General features: G+C 38.2%; 1 protein-coding gene across 2 annotated transcripts in view; it reads left to right on the forward strand.

Moving 5' to 3' along the window:
* Positions 1–762: 762 nt before the first annotated feature.
* LOC131030549 (protein TRIGALACTOSYLDIACYLGLYCEROL 2, chloroplastic) overlaps positions 763–22,138 on the forward strand; it is a 60,974-nt gene continuing 39,598 nt past the window's right edge. The window contains exons 1-2 of one of the 2 annotated variants that reach the window (XM_057961421.2): positions 763–1,571; positions 5,278–5,607. In XM_057961421.2, coding sequence (XP_057817404.1) covers positions 1,023–1,571; positions 5,278–5,607 — 879 coding nt within the window. In that variant the 5' untranslated portion in view covers positions 763–1,022. The remainder of the gene's footprint in view (positions 1,572–5,277; positions 5,608–22,138) is intronic. The other variant, XM_057961415.2, reaches the window with a different exon arrangement.

Genomic DNA, 22,138 nt, shown 5'->3' on the forward strand with positions numbered 1-22,138 from the left:
TGTGGTCTCAATGGAATATTTGCTTGATTGGATTGGAATGGCCACAAGGATATCATCATTAGGAGAAACCTTATACAAACCATCAATAAACTGGTTATGTATAGTGAGTGGAGGAGAGGAGCTTGGCTTTGAAGTAGTTTTGAGGTAGCTTGGGAAGAAACCACATCCTTTTGACCACTTAGAGGAATGACATAATAGTGTGATTCAAACTCAATTGACCAAGTGGGCTTACTACTTAGGGCATCCCCTCTTCAAGCTTAGACAAATGAACTCTGACATTGTTGCGTAAAGTGGTTTGTAGAAAAAACATCTCCTGCATCTAAATGGATTTTTTCATAATCAATAGGTTGTCTCCAACACCTTTTGCCCACTTTTAGAGAAAATTCTGTTGGGAGACCCGTAGAAAGATCAATTTCAATACAAAAACGAGAACATGTAGGAATCTCATAATTAATTGTTTATTTTGAAATACAATGAAACATACTTATGCCATTACCAGTAGCTAAAGAATCTCTATTTCCCAATATTGTAGAGGAAAGTAAGGTAAACACACCTACAGAAATGTTGAGAAGAAAGCCTTAATCCTTAGATAAAAAGTGGACTACTACGTAACACTTCTTAAATAAAAGAATAAATGATTTTAATCAACCATAAGACCAAACAATATAAAGAACAGAAAATTACAAACTTAAATTATCTTTAAACTCTTTTACATATGGGATCTAAATGAACATTCGCAATGAATCTTAAACAAACGGAATAAAGTTTTTCAATATCCGCAAAACCAAAAGCAACATCAGACCCAGCAATTTTATCTTTTTTTACAATGCTGATCTACGCAAAAATAATAAAGGAAATACCTAGACCTTTTTTTTTTCACAGAGATCACATTTTTTAATTCTCAGTGTGTTCGTCGTGCGATACTTCAGAGGGCCTGTGTATTAGCTCCCTTTTGCATTTGGGCCCCTCAACCGGGAATAACTTCGGGGATTATCTTCCCAGATATCGGCATGTATTAGTCGATGAAGCACTTCGGGAATTTATTTGAATCAACAGGCAAAATGAGTAGCTGTAAAGCCCTGATGATCAATGGACAAGCCACTTCTCCCAAGTTTGTGTTTGGATTGATGAGCTCAAGAGGCCTTTCTATCAAGACAAGTTTCAGAAGCACAAGAACAAGGGCATGTAAGAGTGATGCGAGTGCGGATTCTGGTTTGTCGCAGAAAAACAAAAAACGAGAAGAAAGAGAAACAGGAAGTATGCTTCGTCTGCCAATAAATTTGTGGAGGCAGACAGTGGAGCCACTGAGCAATTTTGGATTTGGGAAGAAGAGCATAGTTGAGGCGGGAGTTGGGCTTTTCATGATGGCGGGGGCAGTGCTGCTGGCATTCACTGTTGTGTGGTTGAAGGGCTTTCAGCTGCGCTCGCGCTCCAAGAAATATCAGGCAGTTGTCGAATTCTCCCAAGCGTGCGGCATCACAGTTGGGACACCCGTCAGGATCCGCGGTTTTACTGTTGGCAGTGTTGTCAGAGTCAAGCCCAGCCTTGAGAAAATTGATGCCACAATCCAGGTTTATTCTATCTCTGTTACTCGTGCTCTGTTTCTCTTCTCGCCCGTTTACATTTCTGACATACCCCATACGTATTCATTCTCCATATCACAAACCACTCTTGGCATTTGTGTTAGCCTAAACTCGGTTGAGCATCTCCATTGTATTTTCATTCAAGTGGTGTTTTTGCAGTGTATCACGGTCATGAGAGATTGATTGCCTCGAAACGAAAATATGGAGTTGAATCCGGGTGAACCATCACTTAATCTCCATTATAATCATGTCAGAATGTCCAATTGTAATGCAGAGAAGTGTGTACGATAAAAATTGATGGGATGCTTTTCCCTGCCTCCCGTCATTGTAATTTCAAATCTTATTCACACTAAAGAACCATTCTTTAGCTGAGAAGCTAACCACTCTCTCATGCCACTTTCCTTGAAGCTAAGTGCACAAAGCTGCATTAACACATACCCAACTTTAACATATGGGACGTGTTAGAAATCAATATATTGTTGAAGGCTCCCATATTACTATTACAACACAATCTCCAGCAGGTTACTGCATTGCTTTTTAGTTGTACTATAACCATCACCAGAGTACATGCAAGCTGGAGAGAGTGCAAGCCATGTGTCATTGGCGTCATATTTACATCAGTATATCCTCAAGTTGGCAATAGTTCAAAATCTTAACCAGAACATTTTCTTTGCAAATGTTCTAAAGGACATATATCTTCATTGACCGTCACTTATTTTTTCTCTCAAGCTGTCTTGGAGGACATAATTTCCTTGTTCTTTCAAAGTTGCGAATGATTAAATTTGTGTTTTACTCTATTTTGACTGCCACAAATTCTGATAGTTATCTACTAGACCATTTCTTATGACATCTGAAAATATTTCTTTAGAAGCAACTGCTGCCGATGCACTGTTGTCCGAGTGTGTGTATATATGCACATTGTAAATCATTTTGTAGATGATGAACTCATTATGAAATAATAGCTTCCAAGTCTTTTCCCAACTGTTTCTCTTGATGTTTTGGACATGTTTTATCCTATAACAACTAATTATTATTTCAATTCCTTCACAGATGAAAAATACTTACATGTAGCATCAAGCGCTTCTTTCTCTCTGACATTTACCGGATATACAAATTAACCTAAGTTAATGGGTGTTTTATTGGACTAAGTAAAAGATCATCCAACTCTGAAATATGATAAAAAGAGTTACCTTAACTTGAATTATTGCCTTATATGAAATATAGTATTTTTCATCGATAAGTTGAGAGTTCTATTGTGCCCTCACCCATATAAGATAATAGAAAACAATACAAAATACAATAACTGGATAAATCCAGACACCGAATACAGCTTCCAGTGGTCAACTATGGACCATCCAAAAACCTATGTTCTGACAGGAGCAGGGCCTAAGTGCCCAAAATCTGACCCCACAAAAAGATAAAATGTCCACAGCCAAATTCCTCGACCTTCGAACTACCAAACAAAAGTACATGCTTAATCTATAAAAATAAGTGCTTTATCAAGTCTGTGATTAGTAGATAGCTCTATTACTTGTGAAAGGGCGTATGCTTCACACATTACATGTCCTCCATTGTTTCTGCCTTAGCTTCTGCATCAACAACTACACACCATGCTTTAAGAAAAATCACTTTTCTGCATGGAACAAGCCCTCTTTTGAATGTGCGGGAAAGGAAAACAGATTAGATGTGCCCAAACACCCCTCATGGCAAATTATCTACAGAGCATCTAAATACGTTGGCAGATCTTGACAAAAGGAAACCAATTCCGCTTTCGGAGATTAAACCATTTAACTTTCTCTCTGGAGGGTAAGAACTTTCTCTGCTGTAGTTCTTGGTGGTTCTTCTTCTGCTCTAGCACTATCTTCCTCAGAACTTTTACACAAAGTAAAATTGTTTGCTGTGGACAAAACTCTGCTTAGGACACATTCTTTGATGGCTGAGTTGCATCCAGCTTTCCTTTGAAATTAGCTGCAAATGAGGCCCTGATTCTGAGAATACCTGTGTTTCCAATCCTGACCCGATCAAGGATGAGCTTGAAAACCTTTACGGTCTTCAAATTCAGAATTGAAGAAGTATTACTGTATTTCAGAGCTGTCGATTAGAAACAGAACCATCTTAAATGGGAATCATGAAAACATGTGCTGTGCTGCTGCATCTTTAAGAGAGCCTGAGAACAGGCCACACAACCCTGCAAAGGAAGCTATTAACCTCTTGAAAGGAATAGCAAACGATATACACCCATTTGCATGTGCAGAAAACTGTAAGGGGCACATCAAATGCTAGCTGTGGTCAGCCTATCTTAAATGATGCCATGTGAGGAGCAAACTATCCATAACAAATAATGATAAACCTTTTGCTCAGGGATGATCTGTTAAGCCCGGGTAAATTTGTTTCCACACACAATGGCCAAAATTAAAACTTAACTCTCCCCAAGGAGGGGACTTGAAATTTGGCACACACTTTGAAGAATCCACAGAAAGAATGTGAAGGAGGCTTTCCCATTCCTCTGAATTATCTCTAATCCCAGTAGAGAAGGGGAGTTGGTTGAAGGTTGCATTAGCCAAAAGGTCCACTGCCTTGTTGCACTTTCTAAAGCAGTGAAGCAAGATGACTGCCTCAAAATGTTCACATAGATGACATGCCTCTGAAAGGCAGTTACTAAGTGTCCAACTTTTAGCAGCCCTTTTGATCATGCCTGCAGCAATCACCTGGGAATTGCCCTCAATGATGAATTTCATACAGCCTACTGAGGCTGCAATATTGATGCCTTCGAACGAAGCCTTCTATCTGAGTGTTGTAATTGGATCAGGAACCTAGAAAGAATGGCCCACCTCTTAAGATTTACCCTGAAGAGGATCTGATTGTTGATGATTTATAGCTTCAGTCGGATAAAATTAAATGTTAAATTGGCCTTAAGGCCTTCAACATTTAATAATATATATAATTATGTTATTTCATTAGAGACTAACCGATATGATGTGTTTGACTGCATATAACAAATGGTTTAAGTGACCGATTAATTGTTTTAAGAACCCGACGATACTATCGTGGGATATGCATCGGGCCATAAACACCGACGTGACTCCACATGGGAGTCACGACTCCTTTGTGGATCACTTGCTTAAATACTTTGCTATCGTTGGAAGCAAACTGTGAAACAAAAAAACGGTGAAGATAAGAAAAGCTCTGCAGATCGGAATTACATTCAGCAGTCGCCATCATTAAGAGAGCAGTTTGCAGCCAATATTATTGTGATAGTAAACGGCAGCAATCTGTAAGACAATAAGCTGTTACATTAGACAGAATATTGTGTGATATCCAAATAAAATTAAAAAATATATCAACCTACATAAATCTGATCCAAACTTCAACACTGATGAGGGGTTCAGCTTCAGTCAGTCCTGGATTCCCTCTTGAAGTACTATCAAAATTAAGTTTAAAAAAGTCCTCCACGGGTGGTTTCCACAATAATGCTAATCTCAATACTTTTTTTCAGTTATCCCATTAATGGGTTAGTCCTCTATGAAATATTAAGCACATTTTTTTTCCTATTATAAGAATTAAATCATGCATTGTATTAATTAGAACATAAGACTGGCAGTTTCTAATTTTCCTTCTTTCTTAAATTGACTCCAGGACATTCTCATACCTTTAGGTCTGCTGGTCCTGACTTTAGTAGCACTCTTTTTTACAGGTTGTGGATGATAGAATTGTTATTCCTCGAAATTCATTTGTGGAGGTGAATCAGTCTGGTCTTCTTATGGAAACTTTAATTGACATCACGCCACGCCCGCCTATTCCTAATGCTACAGCAGGCCCTCTTGATCCTGATTGCAGCAAAGAAGGATTGATTGTTTGTGACAGACAGAGGATTAAAGGCGAACAGGGTGTCAGCTTGGATGAGCTGGTTGGAATTTTTACCAGGCTTGGTCGGCAAATGGATGACATAAGTATTACTAAAACATATGATTTGGCAGAAAGGGTTGGTTCAGTCATAGAAGAAGCAAAGCCTCTTCTTGCAAAGGTGTGCTCGTTAATCTCACTATCATTTTACACCATGTTCTTTAAAACAATTTTAATACTGTTACCTGTTGTCTTAGTCTATGGTGTAGCTTAATATTATGAATCAGAAATGCTGCAATTGATGTAAATAATATAGGCAGAGGTAAATCTTGGGACATAAATGTACTTAAACTAATCAATCATTTTTCTGAGTGGCGGGATTAAAAAACCAACTGCATCTTGGTTGGAGTGTCATATTTTAAAAACGAATCTAAATTGTTTGAAATAATTAAAAAGCATTTTAAGTTGGCATTTGCTTAGAAAAGGTATGAATCTCACTGCCTTCAAAAGCCACTTTTTCTTAGTTCGTGTGGAATGTCTTACTGTAAAAACTTGTACTGTGTTATATTACAGATATTTACAGTAAAGGCACTTTATAGATTATATCAACAGAGTCATGGACACACATTGTTTTTTTAAACAGGTCCATCTCCTAGAAGAGCTTTGAATTCATTTTTTTGATCTTCCTAATTGGGCTTAGTACATTCTATTGTTATTAGATGTGATGTTCCTCCTTGTAACGGATTAGCTAGAAACAGGAAACAGAGAAAAACAAATGTTGAAATGGAAACACAGGATTAAAATTGTGTTGATGGGCAGAATCACATCACAAAATAATTCTGGCTTCTTCAAGGGGGCAATCTCCTTTGAGCAAGGCTCAATACAACATAATCTATGGATGCCCATACAATAGCCTTTGACTTATTTTTATACTAGTTCTATTCAAGCTAACTACTATTTCCCTTGCCATATGAGATTATTCATAAGAGCTCAAGGGATGACTTACAAAGCATATGTGTCCGAAGCCTTTATTACAATAAGGAAGGAGTTACCCCTTGAGAAGCTTTGTCCTCAGCAAAAGGGAAGGATATTGTTGTTGAATCTGGTAAAGTGGTTCCCAAGTAGTATCTTCAGGGTGTATGCCGTGCCACTAGATCAAGACCTTAGGGAGTGCAAAGTTGTTGTGAGTGTGTATCCAAGACTGCTTCTGGCTACAGAATGATGGATCTTTCAGCATTGAGCTCAGGAAGAATGGTTTGAGCAGTGACATGTTGGCAAAGAACATTCTTTAAACAAGAGACGCGGAAGACAACAAGAACACGCAAGGAAGGTGGGTGTTCTAGCTTGTAAGCTATTGGATTGATTTGTAGAAGAACTTTGTAAATGCCATAGAACATAGGGGCAAGCTTTTGACAACCTTTCATTAGGGGGACTATTTATAAGGCTGAATTGGAGGAAAACTATATTGCTAGGCTGGAAATCATGTTCAAAACAATGTTGATGAGCTTGTAGCTTCATTGGGTTTTGAGCCATGTGGAAATTTTCACTAAGGATTTGAAGAATACTATCATGTGTGCTTAGGGCAGTGTCTATTGCATTGATTGGAGAGCTGTCTAGAATGTAAGATGCAAGAGACGGCGGTTTTTGCCTATAAATTGCTTCATATGGGTCATTTTCATGGTAGTGTGATACAATTGTTGTACCATGATTTTGTCAATGGTAACCAACACCAAATGGTGTTATTGCTTAGATGCAAAACATTGTAGATATGTTTCCAAGCATTTGTTGGCTATTTTAGCTTGACCATTTGTGTGGGGGTGGTAGCCAAAGCACATTTTCAATGTTGTGCTAGTTCCATTGAATGATTATTTTAATATTTCCAAAAGTGGCTTGTAAATAGACAATGGAAGAGGGAATTCCATGGAAATGGAAAATTTGATTGAGGAAGGTTTGGGCCAAGGTGAAGGTGTAGAGGTGGGCCAAGGCATAGAAATGGGCATAATTGGAGGCGATCTAGCACCACAAATACGATTAGTTTTTTGCTAGACTTGGAAAAGCCCTCAATGAAATCCACTGGAATATTTGTCCAAATTCAATTATGAAAGGCAATGGTTGGAGCAAGCTTGGAGTTGTCACTATTTCACCCTTGTGACATTGGAACACATCACATTTAGCAACAAATCACTTAATATCCTCCTTAAGTCCATGACAAAAGAAATTTTAATCAACCCACTTATACTTTTTTAAAAACCTTGAAGGGCCACTTGAGGGAGATTCATGTAGTTCAAAACTAATTTTATGACATAGAATAGAGTTGGGAAGTAAAACCAATCATCTTTAATATTGTAATTGTTGTCCATCCCAAGAGTAGTTTGGTGATGAAGCAAGGTTTATAGAAAGTTGGTGGGTGAGACATTGTGTGGGTGGGTTTAGTTGCCATTCTTGTTGAAGATCTTTCATCTTGTCCAAAAGTGGCATAGAAATTGCACATAGGGACACAATGTCTTCAAATTGGTAGGAGAGAGCATCGACAACTACGTTCTCCTTACCCTTCTTATAGGTGGTTTTATAATCATACTCCATGAGTTTGATGATCCATTTTTGTTGAGTTGAGGAGGATACCCATTAGAAATATTGAGACTGTGCTAATAATTTTTTTTGATAAAAAATGTTTACCAACTAAATATGGCTGCCACTTGTTAACAACATGTAAGATGGCCATCATTTCTTTGTCATAGGTGAAGCATAATGAAATGCATCTTGATAGGACTTTGTTGGTGAAGGTGATGAGATGATCATCTTTCTTGAGAACAACACCAGTGCCATTTGTGCAAGCATCACTTTCAATGACAAATGGTTTGGAGAGATTGGGCATTTTGAGAACAAGTGTTGTACACATAGCCTACTTGAGGACCTCAAAGGCATGTTCTATTACATTGCTCCATGAGAAGGCATCCTTTTTGAGCAAGGCAGTCAATGGAGTGACAGTTTTTCCATAGTCTTTGACAAGTTTTTGAAAGTAGCTAGTGGGACCTAGAAATGCATGGAGGCTTTTGAGTGCTTGGGTTGTAGCCATGTTTTCATGCTTGAATTTTGTTAGGGTTAACACAAACACCAATAGGGAAGACAATATGTCAATATACTCAATTTCCTTTTTACCAAAGGAGCACTTAGAGTGCTTAGCACAATTGATTATCTACAAGCTATAGTGCTAGGTCAATGTGTTGCAAGACATTGGCCATGTTTTTCTATAGATCAAAATGTCATCAATGAAGACCAAAATGAATTTATGAAGGGTTCAAAAGAGTTTGTTCATCAATCCTTGGAAGGTGGATGGGGCATTAGTGAACCCGAATGGCATGACAAAAAAATCAGAGTGATCGTCATGAGTGTGAAAGGCTTTGGAATATCTGTTCCTTGATATGAATTTGGTGATAGGGCATAGATCTAATTTGGAGAAAGATTGAGCACCATGAAGCTCATCAAGTAACTTATCAATCATTGAAATAGGAAATTTGTCCTTGATGGTGAGTTTTTTCAACTCATGGAAGTTAATGCAAATTTGCCAAGATCCATCTTTTTTGCAAACAAGAAAAATAGGTGAAGAGTATAAGCTAGTGTTGGGATGAATGACATTGGCCTTAAGGAGCTCGTATACTAACATTTCAATTTCCATTTTATGGAGGAAGAAATACTTGTAAGGGTTAGGAGGTGCACTCCTTCGAAGGCTTTAAATGTGATAGTCTTCAAGATGTTGAGGTGATAACTTGGTAGGCTTGGCAAACATTGTGGCTTGTTTATCCAAAATTTGTTCAATTTTGTAGGGGGCTAGAATTGGATGGAGAACTGAACTGAATTGAGAACATTTAAGTGATGATCTTATGGGTTTTTTTTTAAGAAGTTTATTAGAGATGAGCTGATAAGATTGGTAGGTTGAGGGGTAAGAGCCTTCAGTGTGTATCTCTGCCAATTATCAGAGAAATGTATCTAAAGTGCAAATAAATCTCACAAGATTGGGCCAAGTGTATGCAACCATTGAGAACTACATCATAGCGGCCCAAGGCTAAGAAAAACATATTTGAATGGAGGTTACAGTTCCCTATAGTAACCCAAACATTTTGGCATTTACCTTTACAATGCAAAGTTCTACCATTGGTGATCATAACTTTGAGGCTGGAGCATTAATACCCAAAGCAATTAGCTTGTTTGGTTAATTGTGGATCAATTAAGTTATGTGTGCTACCAAAGTCAATGAGAATAACGAGGGGAATCTTCTTGAAATACACTTTGAATTTTATAGTTTTAGTAGTAGTTGCCATTGCTAGGGCATGGACAAGAATTTGGTCATCCATAGGAGAGGAATTGTAGCCGACAATTCTTCTTCTTAGATTTCTAAAGCATCTTCCCAATCCTCAATATTTGAAGTGACTTGACATCGAGAAGATATAGCTTTTGTTCTACATATTTGTGGGCCCTTGTGAATTTATCACAAATTTATAGCATTTTTCTTGTTGAGCTTACATTTCCGCTTCTGTGAGGGTTTGTTGGAAGTGGTTTTTGGAGGTTGTTGTAGAAGAGGGTGTGGTGCTATGGTGTTGTTGAAGGGACTAGTATTTGAAAAATGATGCTGAGTAGTAAGCTTATCCAATGTGAGTTTTACCAAATTCAAAGCTTCCATCACGTTATTAGGTTTGTACATTTTGATCTTAGAGTGGATTGGATCCTTAAGGCAAGCAACTTGTGAAAAAGGTGATAGATAAACTTTGTGTGTGATTGGCCAACGACTCAAATTCGATCTAATATTCACAAATTGTGCTAGTTTGATAGAGTTTGGTAAGAGCACCAATAAAATCCTCATAGGCCTTAGGGTCAAACCAAACTAACAATTGTGTGAAAAAAGTTACCCAATCGGGTTCATCATGAGACTTGAGATGCCGGTAGATAACTTCTTTCTCCAAGGGGAAGAATGCAATAGGAACTCTATTCACTGTGTAAGTATTGTTCAACTCTATAAAGCTAAATAGTAGGATTGTTGCTATTAAACCTAGGGAAGTCAAAATTTGGGCCATGGGGCACACATCCAAATAAATTTCCACTCTTAGATGGCTACTCACTATTGAATCATTTGGAGAGCATATTTTTAAGACTATTTTTGATTCTAGATTCCTCTAGGCAAATCTTCATTCCACTTTTCTCTACAATACTGAGATTTGGAATTGTTAGTCATGTGCTGTTTGTGCTTTTTAAATCCTTCTACATGCATTGCTGGCCTTGTATTCTACTGATTTAAAAAATAATATCTGTTGGTGGTGCTATTTAAATCCTTTTACATATATTGCTATGCCTTGTAATTTAGTTGTTTTGAAGAATATGGTCGTTGATAGTGATTTCTTCTTGCTTCCAAAGCTAGAAGGGACAAGAGGTAGGAGAGAAACATTAGAACATTTAGTTCTTTTTAGTTAGTTAGTTATATTATTAATGGTCATTTAGTTCTTTTAGTTTGTTTAATTAATTTAGTTTAACTACTACTTCTTTTATTAGAAGACAAAGTTAGCTTTTTCGTTATTTTGCTTTTTAAGCTTTTTAGCTTTTTAGCTTTAGTTGAATGGTTTGTTCTTTTTAGAACACCGTCTTGTAATTCTCTATATATATGTTGTATATTCTTGAATAAAATATTCAATTATTTTTCATGGTATTAGAGCAAGAACTTTTTTGGAGAATTTATAATTCTGAAAATTTTCAAAGTTTTTTGTCTGGGCGTGCTAGGGTTCGTGGTCAATTTTTTTTTTTTTTTTGCATGGCGAATTTCACGGCTTTTTGTAGGGGTTTGCAGGTTTTAAAAAACTCGTTTTTTCTATGCATCTGATTCATGTTTTTTTGTTTTCATGTTCTGTGTTTTTTGTGCTTCTGAGCAATGATTTTCTCAGGTTTACCTCGCGTCTTTGGAGCCCTCTTTTGGCCGCACGATTTTTCTGGGCTGCGCGTTTGTGCTTCCAGCGGCAAGACTGGGCGGATTTGTAGACTTTCACTCGCGAGTTTTTGTGATTTTTACTACACGTGTGATGTTTTTGAGTGTTAGGGTTTTCTGTAGGTTTTTTTTGGTGTGATTTTCGTTGGATTTTTTTGTTTTATGCCCGCGAAAATCATGTTTCTGGGTGCTGCAATCCTAACCACACATTTTTTTGCGCTTTTTGTGGCCTTCATGATGAGTTCTGTTTGCTGAGTAGGGATTTTATTTTCTGCTTTTTTTTTAGAAAATTTTTCTGGGTTCTGTGCCTAGAATATTCCATGGGCACGATTTTGGTGCCTTTACAAATCCGACGTAGGGTTTTTGGTTTTCTTGTAGGTCTGCAAAAAATTTCTTATTTATGGGTTCTTAGCAAAATTTTCTGGGCATTTAAAATTTTTTCAGGGTGTTTCAAAATTTCACGTCTTGGGTTTTGTTGTGACGTTTTCACACATTGCCCCATTCCAGATGGGGCCCCCCTACTTTTTAGGCCCTCTCGATCTTGTGTTTTGGTTTTTGGGGTCTTTTGGTGGCAGTCTCTCTAGTCTCTTTGCTTTGCAGGTGTTTGGGGGGTTGATTGGTCAAGTCTGCTTTTCGTTTGAGTGATTTTGGTGAAGTCTAGGGCCTGTTTCGTCAATTTTAGGGTTTTTGCCTTTAGTCCTAGATTTTAGGGGTTTCTGCTAGGGCTTTGGAAAAAATGAACATGGAACTAGAATCAAGACCCTTTGAGGAGACTCCCAGTAAAATTTGAACGAAAATGGAGCAACTTTCTAGTTTTAGAAACTTCCAATTTTTGCAGGGATTTTACCGAGTCCTGGAATGTCTTCATTTTGCCAAAAATCAAACTTACTATTTGTAATTTCTATTTTTAGTAAGTTTCTATTTATAGTAAGTCATTCCTGTGTCCTGTTTTGGGGTCTACGCTGACGTTCTGAAATTTCTATTTTTGGAAATTTTATTTCTGATAGGACCATTCAAGCAGGTAATGAAGATCAAGCATTCATGACTACTTCTAAATCCGGAAGGTTTGAAAAGCAGATAGAATCAGTCAAAATTGGCTAAGTATTGGAAGCCCATTCTTGAAGTGGAAAGCTCGAGAAATTTGTCTGTCTGGGAAATCACATCAAATCCACATATGGTAGCTTGATCCGGAAGAGGCCCAAAAATTCACCTAAGTCAGGAAGAAGAAAGGAAATCATGAATTCCTCCACACATGGAAAATCCCACCCTACTCCCTAGGAGGGCACCAAAGTGGAGTGGTCAGGGAAGAATTGAAAGAATCAAGAATTCCTCCACCTGTGCAAAATTCCGCCCTAGCATTGTGGAAGGCGCCAAATCCAAGGGATGAAGGAAAGTCCAACAAATCATGAATTCCTCCCATTATGCAAAAATCTGCCCTACTCCTCAAGAGGGCGCCAAAATGGAGAATACATGGAAAATGTAAAAAAATCATGAATTCCTCCCTCCTTGAGAAATTGCACCCTGGCCAAGGAAGAATGTTGAAATGGCTAAGTCAAAGAGAATCAAGGAAATGATGAAATTCCAAGACATAGGGAATTCCATGCCTAAGGTGGAAAACTGAAAATTTGTTAAGGCATGAAAATCCAAGGGTCAAGGAGGAAATTGAAGGTTAGGAATGGGTTGAAAAAGCAGAAAATCCCCTTGGGAAAAATTAAAAAAAAATCCATTTTTAGACACCAAATATCGTTTGAATTTTAAAATTTTTGCAGATTTGGATTCGTAGGAGAATTTTCTATCTCTTGGACCCAGGACCTAAATTTTAGGAAAGTTCCTAAAAAATAGTTGTGAAAAGTTGGTCAAAAAGCTCCTTGTGGATATGATGAATTCAGAGAGCACAAAAATTCCTTCCTCAAGGAACAAATTTCCAGAATTTCTTGTCCAGTTCCAAAATGCGCCCAAGGTTGGAAATAAGACATAAAAATCAAGGTTCAGGAAGAAAAATTCAAAATTCAAAATTTTTTTTTCCTCAGGGAAGAATTGTGCCCAAGAAGAAGAAATTCCAAGAAAGTAGAAAAATTGATTAAGGGTTGGAAACTCCTTCCTTCAGGACAAAATTCCAGGAAAGTGAAAATTGACTAAGTGTTGGAAATTCCTTCCTTCAGGACATAATTCTTGGGAAATGTGAAATTTGGCTAAGGCATGGAGGAATTCCTTCCTCAAGGGGTAAAGTAGAATCAAGGTCAAAATGAGGTTAAGGAGGAATTTTGTTCCACATCAAAATTCCTTCACCATGGAGAAAATGCGCTCCGGGAAAGGAGGGCGCCAAATGAAGGTAAGGAAGGAATTTTCCTTCCAAGATGAAATTCCTCCATGACATGAAAATTTCGCCCAAGGAAGAAGATGAAAATTCCAAGGCAAGGAAGGAAACGAAGATGAATAGAACGAGAAATTTCCCCTCGGGCAAAATTTTGAAAAATCCATTTTTGGGCATCAAATCACATCCAAATTTCAAAATTGTTTCAGATTTGGATTTGTAGGAGAATTTTCTCTCTTTTGGAACCTAGAACCCTATTTTTGGAAAGTTCCTAAAAAATAGATGGTAGAAAATCATTAAAAATCTCCTCCAGAGCAAGGAAAGTTTGAGAAACTTCAAGAAAATTCTTCATGGATCAAATTCTTCTCTCTTGAAGTTTTCTCTCTCCAAGGTTTTCTTGCCAAGTGGCAGCCAAGTCAACGCACGCTGAATTAATGAAGCATCTCTTTGCATGCAGCCATCACATTTATGGCATTATGACAGATTCCTTCTGCATGCAGCCGTCACGTTCAGGAGATGATGGTGCATTTATGGCATCATGGGCGATTTTTGCACGAGGGTACATTCATTGCATAGTGGGCACTTTTTGAATGTAATGGTTAATTAATGCTTTATGGGTGCCATTTTTGGTAGGATTGTAATTAATTGTATATGGGCTTTATGGGGTATTTATTGTTGATTCCCACCTTGTTGCATCTTGAGTGGAGAATCTTTTGGGGAAACCCTAATTAGGGTTTGCATGTTATCATAGCTTGAGGCCTATATAAAGGGGTGACCCCCCCTTATTTGTAACAGGAGGGAGACTTGTATGAAATTGTTGCAATAAGTTTTGAGATAATAACAGTGAAATATTATTCTCTAATGGTGTCCACTTAAAGTTATTTTTTCAAGACTTGCATGTTTCACCTTCCTCACTTAGAGTAGAATTTTATTTTCTCAGTTGTTAGATAAAGTGCTTTGATTTCAATGGAGAATGTAATGGTGTCTGATGAATTTCCATGGTTCATACTTTTTGCATCTTGCTGATTGTAAGTTGCAGTGTAAAGTTAGCCCGAGCCATTGAACTTGTGCTAAGTTTGATTGTGGACAGTCGTTTGGATTGCGCCGTTCTGGGTATTCAAATGCACTTTCTTGATTTGAAAATCCTTCAACATCCTCAGAAGATTGCACCGGTTCTTGCGGAGTTGTAGTTAATCTTGGCGAAGCAGAGCTTGGTTTATTTGGAATTTGTCCACCAAAGCATTAACTGTTGATATCACTGCCCTTAGGAATAGATTTAGATCCTTCTAAACCCTTTCCCCTTTATTTTCAGTTCATTTTAGTCCATTCGAAGCAGAAGCATCGCAAAATTGCCATATCTGATGATGGAGTTCCAGCCACAACAAATAAGTGAAAGAACGATCCAAACGTAAGGCCCCTTGGATTACCAGCAATCACATCAGCCAACTGAGTCATGTTCGTAGCATAAAGGAATCTTGGAGTCGATTGTTTGAACTTTCTGCAATCTTAGCATGCAATCGTACTTTGATCAAGAGAGAGTGAAGTGACCATTGGTAACTTTATCTGTGTTAGACGCTGTCATAAAAAACATGTCAACAGGTTCCATGCCAAGATTTTTGCCCCAGGAGTTGTGCCATTTTTTTGCTGATTTTTCTTTTTGGTGACCTGAGGTTTGTAGGAAAATTTCCGAGTTTTCAGCAATTTACGCATTGGAATTCGTGTCTCAAATTGTGCCAGGATTTTTAGCCTCGAAATTTGTCACTTGTTTTCGTTTTGATTTTTTTATCAGATTCTTCTGTCTCGTTTTCTGTGCCTTCGCCAAGTTGATTTGTTCAACCTCGGTTTCTGTGATGGCATATTTGATCAACATGTTGGAGCACATTCAGAAGTTCAACGGTTAGAACTACAACACCTGGAAACTGAAAAATAAATTGAATGAATGATTCAAAAATCGGATGATTAAATTGAATGATATACACAGGTATATATAGAGCCTACAAGACGATGTTCTATAAATAGAACCTGTTGTTAAAGTGAAATCAAATAAGCTAAAAAGCTTAAAAAGCTAAATATAGCTTAAAAGGCTAAAAAATAAAAAGCTAACTTAACAAGCTAAATAAGTTGACTAAAAAGCTAAATAGCTAAGTAAGTCGACAACTAAGATGACTGCTAAAAATAGAAGATGACCATTATAGAAGATATTAATATTATTTTAACACCCTCCCTAATGGTCATCATACTCAATACCCTATTGAAGACACTACAGGTGTTATGATCACAAATGCAAAGAACACGTTGCTACTACGGAGACCCTCCCAGGATTTGTAGAATGTAAATGACCAAGAGTACCAAAAGCCATCCAAGCTAATGTAGCCCTCACACGCGAATTAGAGGTCTGGCACACGCGAATTACTGAAGCCTGAAAGCCATGATTTTGAGGAAAAAATCAGCAAGCCCTTTTGCAAAAGAGTATTGAGCATTGTTTGCTCCAACAACTCCTAAACAGACTGCTTGATACCACGGTTGCAGATGTTCGCCCTGATAGTGCGACCCAAAACTAATTGCAACAAAGCACAATTTTTGAGGAGAAAAATCGATCAAAACCAGAGAACTTCGTGAATCACAAATCCCACGCAAACTTCGTGTATTACAGATGATTTTTGAGGAAAAAACGTAAAAAACCAGCAAACAATTTTTGAAGAAAAAATCGTGAAAACCTAGAAATCCCACGCAAGCTTTGCAGATGACAAATAATAATTTTTAAGGAAAAAATTCTAAACCCTGCGAATAATTTTTGAGGAAAAAAATGTGAAAACCAACCAAACAGGAAATTTGCTTATCACAAAGCATAGAAGGCTGACTCCTCTCTAGAATGCTCTGCAACATGAGCCTACTCTTGTTCCTGAGACCCTCCCAGCCTAGATTGCACGGATGCCAACAATTTCCTGCAATCTTTCTTCATATGGCCAAACTGGTGATAGTAGTTACACTGTACACTTTTCTTCTTTGAAGATTGCGGATATTGACCTTGCCCCTTCTGCTGGAAGGACTGACCTTTACCCTTGTTCTTATCCAAAACTTCAGCTGTGAAGGCCTGTTTAGTGGACGAACTAGCGTTGCTTCCAAACTGCTACTTCCATCGATCCTGCTGTAGAAGCTTGTTGCAGAGATGAGGAAACTTCAGATCAACACTAGTAGAGGAGATATTCAGAGTATCAATGAAATGCTCGTAGGATTTGGGAAGGCTTTTCAGTGTGATCACTACCATATCCTCTTCCACCATGGTTCGGCCTATAGCTTCCAACTGGTCACGGATCTCCTTGATCTTCGTGAGATGTGCCTGGATAGAAGACTTCTCATCCATCATGATAGAAAACAACATATTCTTTAGAAAGAAAGCTCGGCTCTTGTTGGACGTTTCATAAAGATCCTTCAAAAGATCCCAGATCTCTTTAGCTGTTTTACCTGAAGGCACTTGAGGGAGTTGATCATTTGTGACTGAGAGTTTGATAAGCATGACAACCTCTCGATTCTTCGTATCATGTTTGTCTTCATCTTCACCTGCTGCTGCAGGACGAGGAACCTTGCCAAGAACAATCTGATCAAGGCAACAATATTCAAATATCGATAACATGCGCTGTTTCCAGGTGTTGTAGTTGAGGCCGTTGAAGAACCTCTCGATTCTTCGTATCATGTTTGTCTTCATCTTCACCTGCTGCTGCAGGACGAGGAACCTTGCCAAGAACAATCTGATCAAGGCAACGATATTCAAATATCGATAACATGCGCTGTTTCCAGGTGTTGTAGTTGAGGCCGTTGAACTTCTGATTGTGTTCCAACATGATGTTGGTCAAAGATGCCATCACAAAAATCGAGGTTGATTCTGGTCGACCTAGTGAAGGCACAAAGAACGAGACAAAAGAATCTAATAAAAAAATTAGAATAGAAACAACCAGGACAAATATCGAGACGTTGAAAACTTAGGCTCGAAAATCGAGGCATGAATTCCAATGCACAGCTTGCTGACAACTCAGAAATTTTCTTGCAAATCCTAGGTCACAGAAAAATAATCAGCAAAAAAATGAGCTCCGGAGGCAGAAATCTGGCACAAAACCCAAGGCGGAAAATTTTGGAAAACCTAGAAAATTTGCTGAAAAACCCAAAAAGTCTGCAAAACAAGAACTCTGATTTGTCAGATAAGAAATTGCAAAAACCCTAGTTTTTTAAAAGAAAAAAAAAAAAACTAGAAAATATTATCTGCATAAAAAAAACCAAAAGTTTGTGAGGGCACAAACAAATCGTGCCCTAGCTGCAAAAATCGCGAAACCCGCAGAGTCGGCGGGCGTGAAACCCTTGTCGTGCAAAGTCAAACCCGAGCCCAAAAAAAAACGAAATACCGTCGAGCCAAATCCGCGGATCGTAAAAAAATCACGTTTTTTTGAAAATCGTGAAACCAGATAGCAAATAAATCCTTGTCGGAAAAAGGTCGCCGCGACTAAAAAACGCGATATTGGCTCCAAAAAAAACCCATAGTAATAGATTACGCCGACGCAGAACAGAAAAACCAAAATCGCGCCGCGGAGGTTGCAGAGGAGCTGACGCGAGCAGGAGGGCGCGCGAAAAAATTGCGCACAAAAACACACGAATTTGGATGTCGCCTTCGCCGGAAAAACCAGATCGAAAAACCCTCGCCGCTGCTGCCAAATGAAATTGCGATTTTCGAAAGTAAAAAAAACCAAGTTGTAGTCTGCAAACCCCGATGCTCAGACTCTCACGCAGTTCGTAAAACACAGATAAAACACGACCTCCAAAACCGAAGAATTCAGATTGTGTAAAATTGCGTGGAAAATAACTGCGGGCATCGAAAATCAAAGACCTTGCACACAAAACCACCCAAAAACCCTTTCAATGACGAACCCACGAAAAATCTGCTATTCACGAATTTTTTAAAAACCCTAGCTCGTGATTAAACAAGTATTCCCATGGAACAAAAAACTTTATAAAAAAAAATTAACTAAAAAAAATTTCATTAAGAAGTAATTTTAGAATTATAATTTTTTGAAATTTTTTTAATCATGCTCTGATACCATGAAAAATAAATTGAACGAATGATTCAATAATCGGATGATTAAATTGAACGATATACACACGTATATATAGAGCCTACAAGACGATGTTCTATAAATAGAACTAGTCATTAAAGTGAAATCAAATAAGCTAAAAAACTTAAAAAACTAAATATAGCTTAAAAGGCTAAAAAATAAAAAAAGCTAACTTAACAAGCTAAATAAGTCAACTAAAAAGCTAAATAGCTAAATAAGTCGACAACTAAGATGACCGCTAAAAATAGAAGATATTAATATTATTTTAACAGAAACAGTGCATGATGACGATTTTTGAGTATCGTTGCTTTGATTAGATTGTTCTAGGCACGACTACTTGTCCTCCAACAACAGGTTCAGACTAGGATAAATTTGATGAGCGCAATCGAGAGGCTGTCATGCTCATCAAGTTATCCGTCAGCGATGATCAACTCCCTCAGGTGCCTTGAGGGAAAACAGCTAAAGAGATCGGGGAACTCTTGAAGGATCTTCATGAAGTTTTGTTAAGGAATATAGATCAGTGATAGAGAAAACAATAGTCTTTTCTTTCAATGTATATCTGATATATATATTTGATTCTGTCAAAATAATAACTGATTCTATTATCGACTGCTTGCTGTATAACATAATTGCCACTGTTATTGATTGCATTATCAACAAGCATCGATATCATTGGTTATATGTATATCGGTGAAGGGTTATGTCTACGTAGAGGCATGACCCCTACGTGGCTTTATGCCACGTAGGGTCATGACCCTACGTAGCCATAGCGCTTCACTATATATTGTCAACCATTGTTAGTTATGCATCAAATTACTTATCGCGTTCGCTACTATCGTGCTTAACAATAACAATTCGATAGTAATAATATCGAATATGATTTGAAAGTCATTGGATAAAATGATAATATGTTAATGTTACTTTCATTATATATATATATATATATATTTCTATTCAACCACATATATATGTAGGTATCATTTTACTCATAATATATTGCTTGCTTCAATCCGAATGAGGCTACATCCTTAACAAGTTTGACAAGAGGCGAGCTTTCTTTTTGAAGAATATGCTGTTTTCTATAATGATGGATGAGAAGACCTCTCTCTAGGCACATCTTATGAAGATCAAGGACATCTGTGACTAGTTAGAGGCTATTGGTTGACCGTTGAACCATGGAGGAAGAGGATATGGTAGTGATCACGTTGAAAAGCTTGTCCTGATCCTACGAGCATTTCATTGATACACTCAATATCTCTTCTACTAGTGTTGATCTGAAGTTTCCTGATCTTTGCAACAAGCTTTTGTAGTAGGATCGATGGAAGCAATAGTTTGGAAGTAGTGCTAGTTCATCCATTGAACAAGCCTTCATAGCCAAAGCTTCAGATAAGAACAAGGGTAAAGCTCATTCCTTCCAGTAGAAAGGACAAGGTCAAGGTCAACCTCAACAGCCTTCAAAGAAAAAGAGTGTATAGTGTAACTATTGTCACCAGTTTGGCCATTTGGTGAAAGATTGCAGGAAGTTGTTGGCATTCATGCAATCTAAACAGGGAGGGTCTAAGCAGAAGGCCAATTTTGCCATGCATCTCGACCAGAAGGAATCTGCTTTCTATGCATTCATGGCCCAACACCCATCTGATGATGTGAAATCATCAACCTGGTACATTGACTCTGGTGCCTCTCGGCATTTCACACATTGCTGGGATTGGTTTAGAGAGTACTTGCCTTTCACTGATTCAGTGATTGTTCTCGGAAAGGGCAATGTTCAGATTTCGTTTGGTGGATGAGATTTGATATTTCTCGATGTATACTTTGTCCTAGTTATGGCACTCAATCTGCTGTTAGTCAGTCATATTATCCATCATTCTCTACAGCTGGATGTCGTCTTTGGGTTGCACAAGTGCAACATTGTTGATAGGGAGACTCACACTACAGTTGCTATTGGCATTGAGGATCATGGTCTTTATAGACTTGTTGATTCGTGTGATTCTCAGGAGCACGCCATGGCAGCGAGGAGTACTTAAACCAGCAATCTTTGGCATCAATGATATGGGCACCAAAATATTCACTATCTCTCTCAGTTGGTTCAGGAGGATCTAGTTGTTGGATTATCTGAGATTCAGACTTAGAAACATGGAGTTTGTAGAGCTTGTCAGGTTGGAAAGCAACATAGGACTCCGTTTTCAGATGGAGACGCTTGGAGAGCATCCAAGGTCTTGCAGTAAGTTCATGCGGATATGTGTGGTCCCATGAACACTCCATCAGTCACTGGATGTAGGTATTTTCTGTTGTTTGTTGATAATTTCAGCAGATGCATGTGGGTGTATTTTCTTAAGCAGAAATTAGAGGTGTTCAACATGTTTTAGAAGTCTAAGGCCTTAGTGGAAAAAGAGTCTAGCTGTTAAATAGTCACTCTTTGATCCGACAATGGGGGGAAATTTTGTTCTACAGATTTCACCAACTTCTTGTGCTTCACATGGCATTAAGCATCAACTTAATACACCTTACATCCATTAGCAGAATGGTGTTGTTGAGAACAGGAACCGTACAATCACTGAGATGGCTTGGTCTATGTTGGAGCATAGAAATGTTCCAAAGAAATTTTGGGCAGAAGTTGTCTTCACTGCAGTCTATCTTCTGAACTAGTCTCCCACACAGGCTGTTAAGAAGATGACTCTAAAGGAAGCTTGGTTTGGCAGGAAGCCCAAAATCAATTATCTGAAAGTTTTTGGCTCTACAACCTATGTTTGGATTCCAGATGCCAAGCACACCAAATTGGGTTCCAAGAGTCAGAAATCGATCTTCATTAGCTACAGTGATAACCATAAGGCTTATCGGTTGATTGATGTTGACACTGATCATCTCATATTCTGTCGAGATGTGGTATTTGATGAAGAACGAGGGCCTTTTCAGCCTTCTTCTCCTGTTTTGAGCTTTGAGGATCAGCCTACAAAGGCTCTAGATTTGGGTGTTCGCCTTCCCTTAGCTCCACCCGATGGGAGGGATTCAGTTGACTCTACAATTGTGGGGTTTCCCAGGGATGACATTGCGCCACCTGACTTTCCTCGGGAACATCCGGATCCACATCTAGATGAGATTTCTCCAGATATTCCAAGTAATGTTCTTCATCCTGCAGTAGATGTTGGTACTTCTACTCTCCGGCCTAAGTGGTGGGCCAAGACCATTGGTGATCTTTATGATGATGAGCTCATTGAGGGTAGATTAGCTAGAGGCAAGAGTAGGCATAACACAGTTAATTTTGCTATTATGGCTAACATTCATAGTTTTTATGAGCCTCAAACTTATCCATAGGCTAATGGTGTACCTA

Source organism: Cryptomeria japonica, chromosome 4 (genome assembly GCF_030272615.1).
Source record: "Cryptomeria japonica chromosome 4, Sugi_1.0, whole genome shotgun sequence".
NCBI classification, from domain to species: domain Eukaryota; kingdom Viridiplantae; phylum Streptophyta; class Pinopsida; order Cupressales; family Cupressaceae; genus Cryptomeria; species Cryptomeria japonica.